Raw genomic sequence first — 14,004 nt, forward strand, 5'->3', positions numbered from 1 at the left:
CGCTCCCCCAGCTGCAGAGGACGCAGCTAAGGCCACAAGGTCATAGGACTTTACTTTTTAAAGAGCATTTATTTATACTCCTTTAAAATCCAAATGGTCTTTAAATATGGTAAATACCTCTGTATGCGGGGGTACACTGCAGGTGCCAGGACTGATAGCAGCTGCAGAGGGGAGACCCCCAACCCTCCGTGTGCAGTAGAGGGGAAGAAAGTCTATACACAATGTCCCTTCATGCTCTGACACGGGGGATGAGCAACATAAAACCAAAGAGGAAGCAGTGCTCTCAGAGGTCCAGCAGCAGAACTCGTGGATCCTCCACTACAGACTTGATTTTGCGCAGGAATAGTACAGCTTCTCTCCCATCAATCAGTCGGTGATCATAAGTCAGGGCCACATACATCATAGGACGCACCTCCACCTGCAGAACAAGGACAGATAGGTGAACATAGAGTAGACACTAAGCTGAATGACAAATAGGACTACAAGATTTTCCCTGCCAATCGATGATGTCACTAAGTATACAGTTCCCACACAACACTGACTTCTCCCCCCCTTATCTCCCTAGTGCACCAGTACTATACCCTTAAATGCACTCACCTTTCCGGCCACTGCTACCGGACGGTCAAAGATGCCATGCATCCCCAGAATTGCAGACTGTGGTGGGTTGATAATTGGTGTTCCAAACAAGGATCCGAATACTCCGCCATTACTGATGGTGAATGTCCCCCCATCCATGTCTTCTATGGCCAGCTCATTCTTCCGAGCCTGATAGTAACAAACACATCTTCCATTATAAAACAGCACAGCCCGCCACCCACAGACACTTTACTCCCATATTCTGACATTTCTTTCTTCTCCGTCAGGAAGAGGATTCTCTGCAGATCGGTACATATGTCACCAGGAGTAATAGAGAAGAAAGTGATTCAACTGTTCTGCTGACACCCCCAAAATACACAGACCTCCAATGTATTCATGATGCACACGGAGGGCCCTTCTATAGGGAACGATTATCGCTTGCAAAAAAAATTTGGATTGTGCAAAGTTCAAACGATAATTGTTCAGTGTAAATAAGGCCAACAATTGGATGAGAAATGAGAAGTTGTTCGCCATTCGTTTTATGCATGCATAAAAATAATCATTCGCTCCTTGTTGCGCTAACATTCACTGGTACAGTAATTGTGGATCAATATGCGAACGCAACGCTAACAATTCATCTGCCTGTATAAACAGGCTGCACAAGCAAACTCTGTCATCATTTACTCGTGCAAACAATTTATTGCTCCATGTAAAAAGGCCTTAACCGTCCTTCCCTGACAGTGGACTCTCATATAGTGGCCGTCTCCCCCCACCTCGCGCATAACGCACCTCCTGCACACTATCCATCTCCCACCTCACATTGGACTCTTCCCCCCTCCTACCTCCATAATACACAGACCACCACTGTACATATGTTAGACACTAAGCACCGCTGCCCCACGCTGAGTGAACTCTCCCCAACTCAGATTCAGGAGGTTGCACACAGGATTACTGATTCACTAAGGCCTCATGTCCACTAGCAAAATTGAATTGCAGATTCCGCATTCAATTTTGCCCATAGGGAATCATTGGCCATCCGCGGTTAATTAAACTGAATTTTGCACCCGCGGATGGCATTTTAATAGATTTGCGCTTTTCACATGGGAGAAAAAACGCAGCATGCTCCATTTTACCACAGATTCGGCGCGGATCGTCCACACTGCTAGCAATGAGTGCGGATATCAGCATGAAAAAAAAATACAATTTAAAGGAAATCCGCAACAGTTTCTGTGCAGATTGTATTTTTCTAGTGGACATGAGGTCTAAATTAAAATGTTAAATAAAAAATTACTAGGAAAATAGGATTATTAAAAGTAAAGCTTTATGAGGTGGTCTTCTTTAAAGGGAGTCTGTCATAATGGTATGTAGGAGAGTAGTAATGTTCAGACATATCTTTGTGAAGGATACTAGTATCTGCAGCAGTGATAGTCAACTAGTAAATGGCAGTGTCTGCTGACACAAGCACTCTGGGGATGGGTCCTCTTGCTGAAGTGCTCTCCTTTGTCCATTGAGTTGCTCAAACCAGAAAATGACTGCAACTGTCAATCAGAGCTGCAGAGCAGCTCAATATAAAGCACTTGAAGAATGCCTCCCCATTCAGGGCACTGGAGGCGGCACACCCCACAGTATTACTTTTGATTTTATCATGCTGCTGATCCTAGCACCCTCCATAAAAGGTATGTCTGAACATTGCAAAGCAAAAGTGTTGGTAGACGCTGTGTAGGGGCAGGGAGGCAATGCGACTGACAAACTCCATTTGAGGTGCGACACCAGAGACGATCGGGGTTTGTGATTGTGTTCGCGTATGTGATACTGGGAGATTAAGCCATAATTCTGTGAACGGGGTGATATTAAAGTACGAATATAATCCATTGGTGTGGGGGGGGGGGGGGGGTTTGGTTGTGGACAGATCACCTTTTCTCCAAGTTCAGCAATTGTCCTCTCAATATCAGCAAAGTTCATAGACTCCACGTTTCTTAGCACCGGAACCACGAGACCCTGAGCAGAAAGTAAGGATTAGTGAACAGCCTTGGTGGAGGGTAAGCTCTTCACACTCTTGTAGTTACTTACCTTCGGGGTGGATACAGCCACACTGATATCAATGTAGTCCCTGTACACGATCTCCTTGGCTGAATCATCAATAACTACAAGAAAGTGGAGGTCAGTAAGACTTCAGGGGCAGGAAGGTAACCCAGGTGCACAATAAATTTCAACTCACCTGCGTTGACAGCAGGTTGGTCTTGGAGGGCAAAGGCGGCTGCTTTAACAAATGCAGACATGAAGCCAAGTTTCAGATTGTGTTTCTTTAGGAAAGCGTCTTTATGAAGAGATCTCATCTGCTGGATATTACTAGAACACAAACATGCAGAGTTAACCGATAGCCCGATACACCTTCTCCTGCGCATTAGATCATGGACACATACCTCATGTCTACCTCATTGAAGGTGGTCAACATTGCACAGGTGTTCTGAGCCTCCTTCAGCCGCTGTGCAATTCTTTGGCGCATTCGATTCATCTTTACCTAAGGCAGAAGTGTTAGGTTAAGAACAAAACGTCACTTTACACTTTATCAAGAGGAGTGGTCCACTTACCCTGTGCTCCGGCCGAGCTCCGGAAGATGGGGCACCTGCAGACGTAGCAGGAGGAGATGTCGGCTTCACAACAGACACTGAGGGGAGAGTAGGGTGCAACATGATATAAGTCCTACCGCCCCTTTATATCCAGGACTAGCAATTATAGGAAGTTATATAGCACCAGTGTTTCGGGGGGCGCCACACAGCTCTGAAACATGTACATAACACACATAGCACTGCTACATGCACATCACATACAGCTCCGCTACATACATTCTTCATACAAGAGGGATCAAAAGCAGCGCAGCAGAGTCCTGCACACACTGATCCCCAGACTCCTTCCACACGTGACTCATCACAACGGTGACATCATCACAGGTCCTGTAAACACAGGGCTGCTGTGCATGTTCATTAGAATTCTATCCCTACAAACCCCAGCGGCCTCAGTTTCTATAGAATACAAATGAACACCTAGCCGGACAGCAGACATGTGCCTACAGGACCTTTGATGATGTCAGTCATGTGATGGGGGTGGCGCATGTAACTCACTCACTTGGGATGAAGGACCTTTGATGATGTCACGGTCATGTGATCAGGGGTGGAGCATGTAACTCACGCAGAGACGGACCAGCGGTTGTTAGTATTTTGATAAGCCTACCCCAATACCATCAATCAAGCCATACACATCTACCAGTAATGGACACATGTGCCTCACCACCTCACCCATCAACCAAACACAACATCCAGCAACTAATCCACGAGTGGCACCAGACAGATACTCACCAGGCTTGGTTTCCAAGGGCTGAGTTGACACAGGTGGCACTGGAGGGATAACAGTGGGGATAGGTCCTGCAGGGGTTGGTGGTGGTTGGGCAGCTGCTGGTGGTTGGGCTGCTGTCGGAGGAACTGCAGTCTCAGCAGGTTTAGCCTTGGGAGCAGCTAAGATAGAGAAAGTACATAAGATTGTGGAGGAAGCACTGATGGAGGCCACACAAGACAGGCCCATCAATAAGTACCTCCAGACTTCCTGAGGACAAACAAAGGGGTACCACCCTCCACCTTGCCTCCATCGGGGATCAGCAGAGCTTCAATCACTCCTGCAGACGGGGCAGGAACTTGCACTGATGTCTAGGAGTAATATGAGCTGGTAGAGCATCATAATGTGGCAGAGGAGGGGTAGGAGCTATAATTAGTGGATAATTACCTTGTCAGTTTCAATCTCACAAACGACTTCATCTTCAGCCACCGTGTCCCCGACAGCTGCAGCAAAGAAGGCAGTTATTACTGGAAATCTTAACCCTACTTTGAGCCCCAGAAATCTCCTGGCCAAGATACACTGGAGGAAATCAAACGCGTTCCACCCAGACAGAGTTGCAGAAAATGTATAAAACTTGAAGGAAAGTATCTCGACATGAAGTACATGTGCTAGTATGGAAATGATGGGTTTTAATTTAGAAGTCACCAGATATGTTATTCAAGAAGGACCTTTTTTGGCCACAGATTGTCGGTCACCAGGTACACCAAATCGTAGACTCAAAACACCAAAATGTCTGACTTTGAGAGAGTTCAGATAAATGTCATGTCGTGAAATCTCCTAAATGACTGTAATGTAATGTCAGTACAGAGAGGGATTACTAAGTGGAACAGGAGGGCTCCAGGACTCGCAGACCCTGCAGTGATCCATGCAGAGGGACAAAGCCACATGAAGACAACTAAACTGTGCGGATGGAAGTCGCTGATAGATGGGATGACTGCAGCACAGATCCGAGCAGTGGTTGGAGTCAGTCACCACACAAAATGTGATTGTTCTCAGCAAGAGAAACCAAGTAATCTTGTAGATATGATACCTTTTAATGGCTAACAAACATACATGATGTAATAATAGCGAGCTTCCGAACCAACGCAGGGTTCTTCTTCAGGCTTATGGATTGGATCTGAAGAGGCATGGCTATTTATACATACTTATAACATACATACTTATGACAAGGCACAGATATGGATGTGATTGGTTCGCACTTAAAAGGAATTCTGCAACAGCAAACACACTTTTTTTGTCTAGGCACTGATAGCGGAGTGAAAGTTTTATGGTCCCTAAATTACTGTTGGGGGGGGGGGGGGGGGGAGGTCGGGCAGGCTAAAAATGCTGCAAGAGGTATACAAACATTTTTAGCTAAACACTGATAAGGGAGTGAAAGTTTATGGTCCCTGAATTACTGTTGATGGGGGAGACATTTATTGCACAGATAAGACCCCCATCAACAGTAATTCAGGGACCATAAACTTTCACTCCCTTATCAGTGTTTCGCTAAAAATGTTTGTGTACCTCTTGTAGCATTTCTAGCCTGCCCGACCTTCCCCCCCCAACAGTAATTTAGGGACCATAAAACTTTCACTCCGCTATCAGTGCCTAGACAAAAAAAGTTTGTTTGCTGTTGCAGAATTCCTTTTAAGTGCGACCCAATCACATCCATATCTGTGCCTTGTCATAAGCATGTATGTTATAAGTGTGTAATTATGCCTCTTCAGATCCAATCCATAAGCCTGAAGAAGAACCCTACGTTGGTTCGGAAGCTCACTATTATTACATCATGTATTTTTGTTAGCCATTAGAAGGTATCATATCTACAAGATTACGTGGTTTCTCTTGCTGTGAACAATCACATTTTGCTCTACTGGCTAACACGGTACCAGATCTTTGTTTTCATTATCACCACACAAATAATTGTAAACTGACTGCTTGAAGCTGAATTACATTCTCAGACCCCCATGCAGTGTTCTTTTAACCCGATTTCACTGCCAGCCATGACTAACCTGGTGCTAGAAGTAACTGGACACATGAATGGAAAGCAGTTGTGTTTAGTGACGAGTCCAGATTTCGTCTGGGAAAAAGTGAAAATCATCAAAGTATCCGCTGGTGTTTTGGAGAAAGAGCCGATCCTGCTGTGATTTCAGAGCGCCACACAGATCCAATCCCTGGGGCCATGGTTTGGGGACAATCAGTCATGATGGCAGAACCGAGTTGGTGGTTGTTGAAGACACAAGGACTGCCAGCCAGTACATGGACAGAGTGGTACACTCTGCTATCGTATCCTTCAGGGCCACCATGCAAAATGATATCTTCCAACAGGGTAATGCCCATCTACATACTGCAGTTATCACAAGACACGTCTTACAAGGTGCCTTTATCCTCAATAGGGCATGTCTGGGATGCCATAGATAAATGCATTATGTCACATGGCCATCCACTACAAACTGTACAACAACTGACTGCACAAATCATGCAGGCTCGGAGAGACCCCAACAAGACATCAAAAGTTATTGATTCAATGCCTGCAAGGATCCAGGTGTGTACAGGTGCTCATGGTGGGCACAGTTCTTACCTAAACCTGTACCGAACAGTAATAAATTATGTCTGATTCTTTCCAGTTTGCTATCATGTATTCAGGGTAGAACTCTGTACATATCTACCATGTTTTATGAAATTCCACCAATTCTCCTTCTGGGTGTAATGGTTTCGCTTTTCACTGGTGTATGTATGGGAATGTGTGTCCACCACTATAACTGTATGTCATATGTCAATTTATAACCGCCAACTAAAGCTCAGCGCCTAATCACATGTGGCGATGTGACCAGTGCCGTAACACTCACCCTTCTCCCACCTGACATCTCCTTCTGTGACAGATTCGGCAAATGCAGGGGTGTTCACAGTCAGCACATCCTGCCCTGACAGATGGAGGAAGAGAAGTTATAACTGGAAGATTACAGGAGAGATGTTCGTTGTCCACGGACCGAGGAGACACTTACTGCAGACTGCTGACGTCCGGTAAAACCTGGCTGCATGGAGGCTTAAAGGGGACACACTGCAGATAAAAGAGTCAATAAGAGAGCAGCACTGGAACCCATCATCACCAGGTCGCGTGTACTAATGTTATCCTCTCCGTGTGCTCTGCGCTTGTCCCCCTCCCCCAACCGCCCGTCCAGCGCTTGTCCCCCTCCCCCAACCGCCCGTCCAGCGCTTGTCCCGCTCCCCCAACCCCCCGTCCAGCGCTTGTCCCCCTCCCCCAACCCCCCGTCCTGCGCTTGTCCCCCTCCCCCAACCCCCCGTCCTGCGCTTGTCCCCCTCCCCCAACCCCCCGTCCTGCGCTTGTCCCCCTCCCCCAACCCCCCGTCCTGCGCTTGTCCCCCTCCCCCAACCCCCCGTCCTGCGCTTGTCCCCCTCCCCCAACCCCCCGTCATGCGCTTGTCCCCCTCCCCCAACCCCCCGTCATGCGCTTGTCCCCCTCCCCCAACCCCCCATCCTGCGCTTGTCCCCCTCCCCCAACCCCCCATCCTGCGCTTGTCCCCCTTCCCCAACCCCCCATCCTGCGCTTGTCCCCCTTCCCAACCACCTGTCCTGCGCTTGTCCCCCTCTCCCAACCCCCCATCCTGCGCTTGTCCCCCTCCCCCAACCCCCCGTCCTGCGCTTGTCCCCCTCCCCCAACCACCCATCCTGTACTTGTCCCCCTTCCCAACCACCTGTCCTGTACTTGTCCCCCTCCCCACGGCACTTACGGGAGGATTCTGCACTCGCTGCCTGATGTGATGCGACATGCTGCCAGCTCTAAAAGACAAACATGTGAGAGGCTGAAGGAGAAAGACCCCAGGAGAGCAGCAGAAGTACAAGAGATCTACTCACGTATGACGGGACGTGCAGCCCTGGGGCCCTGCAAGAGAGGAGCAAACGTCAGCAGGCATGGCAGCTGCCTGAGAGAAAACAGCTCACTACTATTACTATAGATCCCAAGCATCATTTAAGTCATTTTGCTCTTTGGCAGAGAGGGACGGGGGGGCAGTGTATTATACAGGACAGTACATATCTAAAGTACAGTGGGCCAGGTCTAGTATACAAAGGGGTATACGTCTGGGGTACGGCGGGGGAGGCGCAGCACACTGTATACACTCGGGTACGGTGGGGTGTAGTAGACAGCATATACCGGGGTGGGGTGTAGTAGACAGCATATACCGGGGTGGGGTGTAGTAGACAGCATATACCGGGGTGGGGTGTAGTAGACAGCATATACCGGGGTGGGGTGTAGTAGACAGCATATACCGGGGTGGGGTGTAGTAGACAGCATATACCGGGGTGGGGTGTAGTAGACAGCATATACCGGGGTGGGGTGTAGTAGACAGCATATACCGGGGTGGGGTGTAGTAGACAGCATATACCGGGGTGGGGTGTAGTAGACAGCATATACCGGGGTGGGGTGTAGTAGACAGTATATACCGGGGTGGGGTGTAGTAGACAGTATATACCGGGGTGGGGTGTAGTAGACAGTATATACCGGGGTGAGGTGTAGTAGATAGTATATGTCCAGGGTGGGGGGGCGTAGTATGCAGTATACACTGGGGTACGGTGGGGGACATGTAGTATACAGTATATACTGGGGTACGGTGGGGGACATGTAGTATACAGTATACACTGGGGTACGGTGGGGGAGGTGTAGTATACAGTATACACTGGGGTACGGTGGGGGAGGTGTAGTATACAGGATACACTGGGGTACGATGGGGAAGGTGTGGTATACAGTATACACTGGGGTACGGTGAGGGGACGGTGTAGTATACAGTATACACTGGGGTATGGCGAGGACGTGTAGTATACAGTATACACTGGGGTACGGCGGGGGACGTGTAGTATACAGTATACACTGGGGTACGGCGGGGGACGTGTAGTATACAGTATACACTGGGGTACGGCGGGGGACGTGTAGTATACAGTATACACTGGGGTACGGCGGGGGACGTGTAGTATACAGTATACACTGGGGTACGGCGGGGGACGTGTAGTATACAGTATACACTGGGGTACGGCGGGGGCGTGCAGTATACAGTATACACTGGGGTACGGCGGGGGACGTGTAGTATACAGTATACACTGGGGTACGGCGGGGGACGTGTAGTATACAGTATACACTGGGGTAAGGTGTAGGATACAGTATATACTGGGGTACGGTGGGGGAGGTGTAATACACAGAGTATATACTAGGGTAGGGTGCAGTGCACAGGATACAGTATATACTGGGGTACGCTGGGGGAGGTGTAGTATACACTGGGGTAAGGTGTAGTATACAGGATACAGTATATACTGGGGTACGCTGGGGGAGGTGTAGTATACAGTATACACTGGGGTAAGGTGTAGTATACAGGATACAGTATATACTGGGGTACGCTGGTGGAGGTGTAGTACACATAGTATATACTAGGGTAGGGTGCAGTGCACAGGATACAGACTATATCTGGGTGAGGCAGCACTGGGTGACTAGGCGGCGGCACCAGGGCAGACAGTAGAGCTGCTGGTCGGAGATCCCTCAGGACAAGCAGTAACTGCCCAGCCCACAACTTACCCGCCGGAGAGCGGTAACAGGGCAGCGCAATACCCGAGCCAAGCAGCGGGACAACATGGTGGGGACACCGCTCAAGGACACGCCGGAAACAGGAATGGACCAATGACCCCCGAGAGGGGTAGAGGCGGCAGCTACTTCCGGTTAGTAACTTACACCTTTACACCCACTAATCAGATAACAGACAGCTTCCGGAGTCCAAAACACGCAGTGCGCTATGGACGGCGTCAGGGTGATGGAGACAGGAAGTGACGAGCGCCTTGGCCTCTAGTGAGCGCTACTCTGCAGAATTTACCATTTAGTAATGGGCTGTCGGCAAGCTTACCTGTCCTCACCAATGATGGCCATGGCTCTACAGCGGCCGGCTGGTTCCCATCACCTGTAGGGACATTATTTGGCCCCCGTTACTCTGGTGCTGAACAATCATGCTATTTAGCTGCATTAAAGTGACTTTGCGAAATCCCACCCTCAGGAGCGGCTCATCATCCTGGAGGGATTGTCCAAGACTTTGGTTTTTTAACCATGTTCTCCAAACTGTCATAGACTCCCCTGTACTGGTCAGCTGCTTGGTCTTCTCTGTTTACAGGCTGCAGTCAAGGAGGCCAGGAGAGGCGGCGGCGCAGGACGGGGCGAGGAGGCCAGGAGAGGGGGTGCAGGACGTGGCGAGGAGGCCAAGAGAGGGGGTGCAGGACGCGGCGAGGAGGCCGGGAGAGGGGGTGCAGGACGCGGCGAGGAGGCCGGGAGAGGGGGTGCAGGACGCGGCGAGGAGGCCGGGAGAGGGGGTGCAGGACGCGGCGAGGAGGCCGGGAGAGGGGGTGCAGGACGCGGCGAGGAGGCCGGGAGAGGGGGTGCAGGACGCGGCGAGGAGGCCAAGAGAGGGGGTGCGGGATGCGGCGAGGAGGCCGGGAGAGGAGGTGCGGGACGCGGCGAGGAGGCCAAAAGAGGGGGTGCAGGACGCGGCGAGGAGGCCGGGAGAGTCGGCGGTGCAGGACGCAGCGAACAAGCTGGGAGAGGTGAGTATATTACAGTTTGTTTTGTGGCAGGGGGAATATGGATAAAAATCTCATAGAAGTCATTTAAAGTTGCAGCCTTTTATTTATCTGTAGACCGGGCTCACATGACCAGGTCAGATTCCACGCATGTATATCTGCAGCATATGACCGTGGAGACAAATTGCGTGTGGTTTTACGTGCAAATGTACAGCATATCATACGCGCAGAAGAACAAAGGCAGGCAATGACATCAGAAAGTTGCCCAACCCCTTTCTATCGCTCAGGCGACATTCTCTTGTGCTGTCGTGCCTTCAGAACGGGGTACTGCTCTCTGGGCTCAGCTGGTTTATACTACTTGTTTTGGAAGTAGTATTAAAAAACCCAAATACTTCTTCCTGCGGAGGTGGCAGTCTGGATGGGCACGTGGCTCCCCAGACTGTCCTGAATTGTCTGCCCACAAATTCCTGTTTTCTTGATACCATTTGTTTCTTTGGTCTCTTAGCAATGTGCGGACGAACCCGCGTCCATGTGTAATGTTAATTGCGTATGCACTGCATCTTTAGAGATCAAAGCTCATGTAAGTAAAATCTGCATTAAATGGAGCATGCTGCGATTTTTCTTAGGCTCGCAGAAGCCGTAATTTCTACACTCCAGTGTAAGCGAAATTGTGTAAACTAATGCATTTGATTGCCTGCGTATTATAACGTATCACACGCTCCAACGGCAATCACGGACTTCGTAATTCAAATCCGGCCGTGTAAGCCCGGCCTTACTTGGGTTTGTTTTGTCCCATTTACTTCTTAATAGTGTACAACAAAATAATCAAAGACAGGGTGGTATCACTTCTGCGTTGGAACCTCAGACTGGCGCATCCAGTACACTGGTCCCGCTCAAAATATCGCAAGTAAAAGTGCTGCATGTAGCACTTTCTTCCATCCAAAAGTCAACGGGGTCCGTCCGGCTGTGTTCGGTTCCACCCAGAGATGGAGCTGTTCAGCTGTGGAGATTCCCCTTTCTGCTTCCCATAGGAAGAGTCGGGGATAACCCTGAGTGCTGGTGTGAGACCACCATTAATGTGAAAAATAAGTTGTTTTTTTTTTATTGTTGATTTTAATTTTTATCAGAAAAAGAATTGATAAAAAAATAAAACTAAACATGAACTACGTATCATCCTGGGTCTGTAAATGAGCGCACGCTATAGCCAGGGTCCCAATGCAACCTGTAGTCATGTCACTGTCACACAATCTCAGCAACTTCATAGAAGTGGAAAAATGTAAAACGATATTTAAGAAAAAAAAACGAATATTACCCCAAACTTTATATTTGTCACAAGTCAGTGTTTGTTTTTCTCAACCTTAAAGCAAAATGGTAATATTGAATGAGAAGCATGGTAACGTGTTTCTGTTGAACCACCAAAAGTTAACATAAAGCCTTCATGTATACACCATGAAAATACTTATGAACTGTGAGATCTAGCCACTTCATATAAAAATTACTTTTCTGTTTGTCCTATAACCGCATACAATAGGGTTAAAGGGGTTGTCTGGTTGTGAACTATTGATGGCCTATCCTCAGAATATAAGTAATAAGTAAAGTCCCACGTTATGCTGGTCTGCTTCTCCTCATTCCATTCCCAGGTATGCTCACAGGTGAGTAAACAGCCTTCCGGTCATTGTGGCTTCTTAGAATAGATACATCCAAAAGATCGGGAATACATCCTTGTGTGCAAAATTCCTGTTTTATTACTAAAAATTGTGCTTGATACCAGAAACATGTAGAGAACGTGTTTCAGTTCGGACTGAAACCTTGTTCACCTCCAAGAGATCTTTTGGATGTATCTTTTATCCTCAGAACAAGTTATTAGTAGATTTTGGCAGGAGGCTGACAGCGCAGTTCTTTCTGTAGTGGCCAAACAAGCTCAGAGTTTGGGTTAGACCTTCCCAAAGTTAGATATACTTGAACAGTTTTTTTTTTTTCTATTTGTGGAATCAGTCAATTTACTAAAGGCCCATTTACACTGGACGAAGGTCAGGTAAACGATGCCCAACACTCGTCCCCGCACATACTCGCTCCCATGCTGTTACACAGGTAGCGCTGGCTCAATCACAGCGGCTAGCTGCAGATTTCACTCCTTGCGCTCCCCCGCTTCTCTCCATTCAATACTGAACGGCTGCTATTTACACTGAACGATCATCGTTCAGGATTTTATGCAGATTAGAATCCTGAACGATGATTGTTCAGTGTAAACAGCAGCTGTTCAGTACTGACCGGCCACTGTCTTAAGTGAATGGAGAGGGGGGGGGGGGAGCGAGAGTAAAATCTCCTCCACACCCCCCTGCTGGTCACTCTTGTCAGGCAGCTAGTAATACTCGCTCCTCTGTAACAGCATGGGAGCGAGGATGTGTGTTGGGCATCGCTTGCCGGACATTCGTCCAGTGTAAATGGGCCTTAAGTCTTCAAAATCTCTTGTAGCTAATTGCAGAATGTTTGTGGCTATGGCAAACAAAGAATTCACAAATTCCTCTGCATGTGACTGGGGAATTTATTGAGAATTTGATTTACTTAGTAAATCATTATATTGAAAATGCTGCTCATTTGGAGCCAATTCATAATGGCTTCATAATTCTCGTAACTAATTTTACCGTGCCATTCAAGTCCACCCCAGGTACTTGTGTGTTGATTATTGGCAGACTGGAAGCCAGGCCACTTTGCAACTACCCCCATATCATACACAGTCAAGGTAATTTAAGAGGAGCAATTGAAATTACCAGTAACCCCACTGAGACTTAATAATGAGTTCCCTCCCCGCTGCTGCCTTGGCAGCTGCCAAGAAGCTCTGCAGTCATTGACCATTTTGCCCAAGTGCCCACAATTAAAAGAATAGTTTCCTTCCCCCTCCCCACATCTTTCCAAACATTTGTACTACCGGAGCTTTCTTGCTGATGAGTGTCATGGCTTTGATAGTAAAGATCATTATCTGATTTAGACAGCAAAAGAGGGGGTAGTACCTATAGAGCACTCATGTCAAACACAAGGCCTGGGGGCCGAATCTAGCCCACCACCTGTTTGTGGGGCCTGATGGCCATACAAGCTAACGAGCACTCCACTCACCCATTCTGCAACTCTAGTGGCAGAGCGGAGTCTGATCGCTGACCTCTCTCCCCCACAACATCTGTGTGCGCGGTCCTATATGCAGTGTGGATAATGAGGGGAGAGGTCAGCAGTCACCGGCTCTGCTTGACCAGAGCTGCAAGCTAGGTGAGTTTAATGTATGTAGGGATCCTGGCTGGCTAGATGCCAATAGGGGGGTACTATTATTACTGGGACCTTTATGAGCGATCACCATCACTACTGGGGCCACTATGGCACTATGTAGGCCACTTACTACTGGGGTCACTATTACTATATAGTCTTACGATTACAACCAGCCCCTTGAAGACAACCCTAAGGCTGATGCGGCCCTCGGTGAAAATGAGTTTGATC

General features: G+C 48.5%; 1 protein-coding gene across 1 annotated transcript; it reads right to left on the bottom strand.

The window, feature by feature from the left end:
- Positions 1-49: 49 nt before the first annotated feature.
- Positions 50-9,683, bottom strand: DLST (dihydrolipoamide S-succinyltransferase). Its single transcript, XM_066607670.1, has 15 exons — positions 9,533-9,683; positions 7,825-7,852; positions 7,701-7,749; positions 6,954-7,009; positions 6,798-6,872; positions 4,354-4,409; positions 4,166-4,277; positions 3,933-4,088; positions 3,168-3,244; positions 3,000-3,097; positions 2,795-2,925; positions 2,647-2,720; positions 2,491-2,574; positions 598-765; positions 50-418 (listed from the first exon to the last, which is right to left on the bottom strand). Exons 1-15 carry the CDS (start codon positions 9,587-9,589, stop codon positions 284-286), a joined length of 1,356 nt encoding a protein of 451 aa, XP_066463767.1. The 5' UTR covers positions 9,590-9,683; the 3' UTR covers positions 50-283.
- Between the last annotated feature and the right edge of the window lie 4,321 nt (positions 9,684-14,004).

Source organism: Eleutherodactylus coqui, chromosome 6 (genome assembly GCF_035609145.1).
Source record: "Eleutherodactylus coqui strain aEleCoq1 chromosome 6, aEleCoq1.hap1, whole genome shotgun sequence".
NCBI lineage: Eukaryota > Metazoa > Chordata > Amphibia > Anura > Eleutherodactylidae > Eleutherodactylus > Eleutherodactylus coqui.

Excerpts from the sequence above, each read along its gene's own strand:
- DLST (XM_066607670.1), bottom strand. The coding sequence starts at position 9,589 with ATGTTGTCCCGCTGCTTGGCTCGGGTATTGCGCTGCCCTGTTACCGCT. Across the intron at positions 4,278-4,353 it reads GTGAGATTGAAACTGACAAG|ACATCAGTGCAAGTTCCTGC; the intron begins GTAATTATCCAC and ends TATTACTCCTAG. Across the intron at positions 4,089-4,165 it reads TGTCCTCAGGAAGTCTGGAG|CTGCTCCCAAGGCTAAACCT; the intron begins GTACTTATTGAT and ends TCTCTATCTTAG.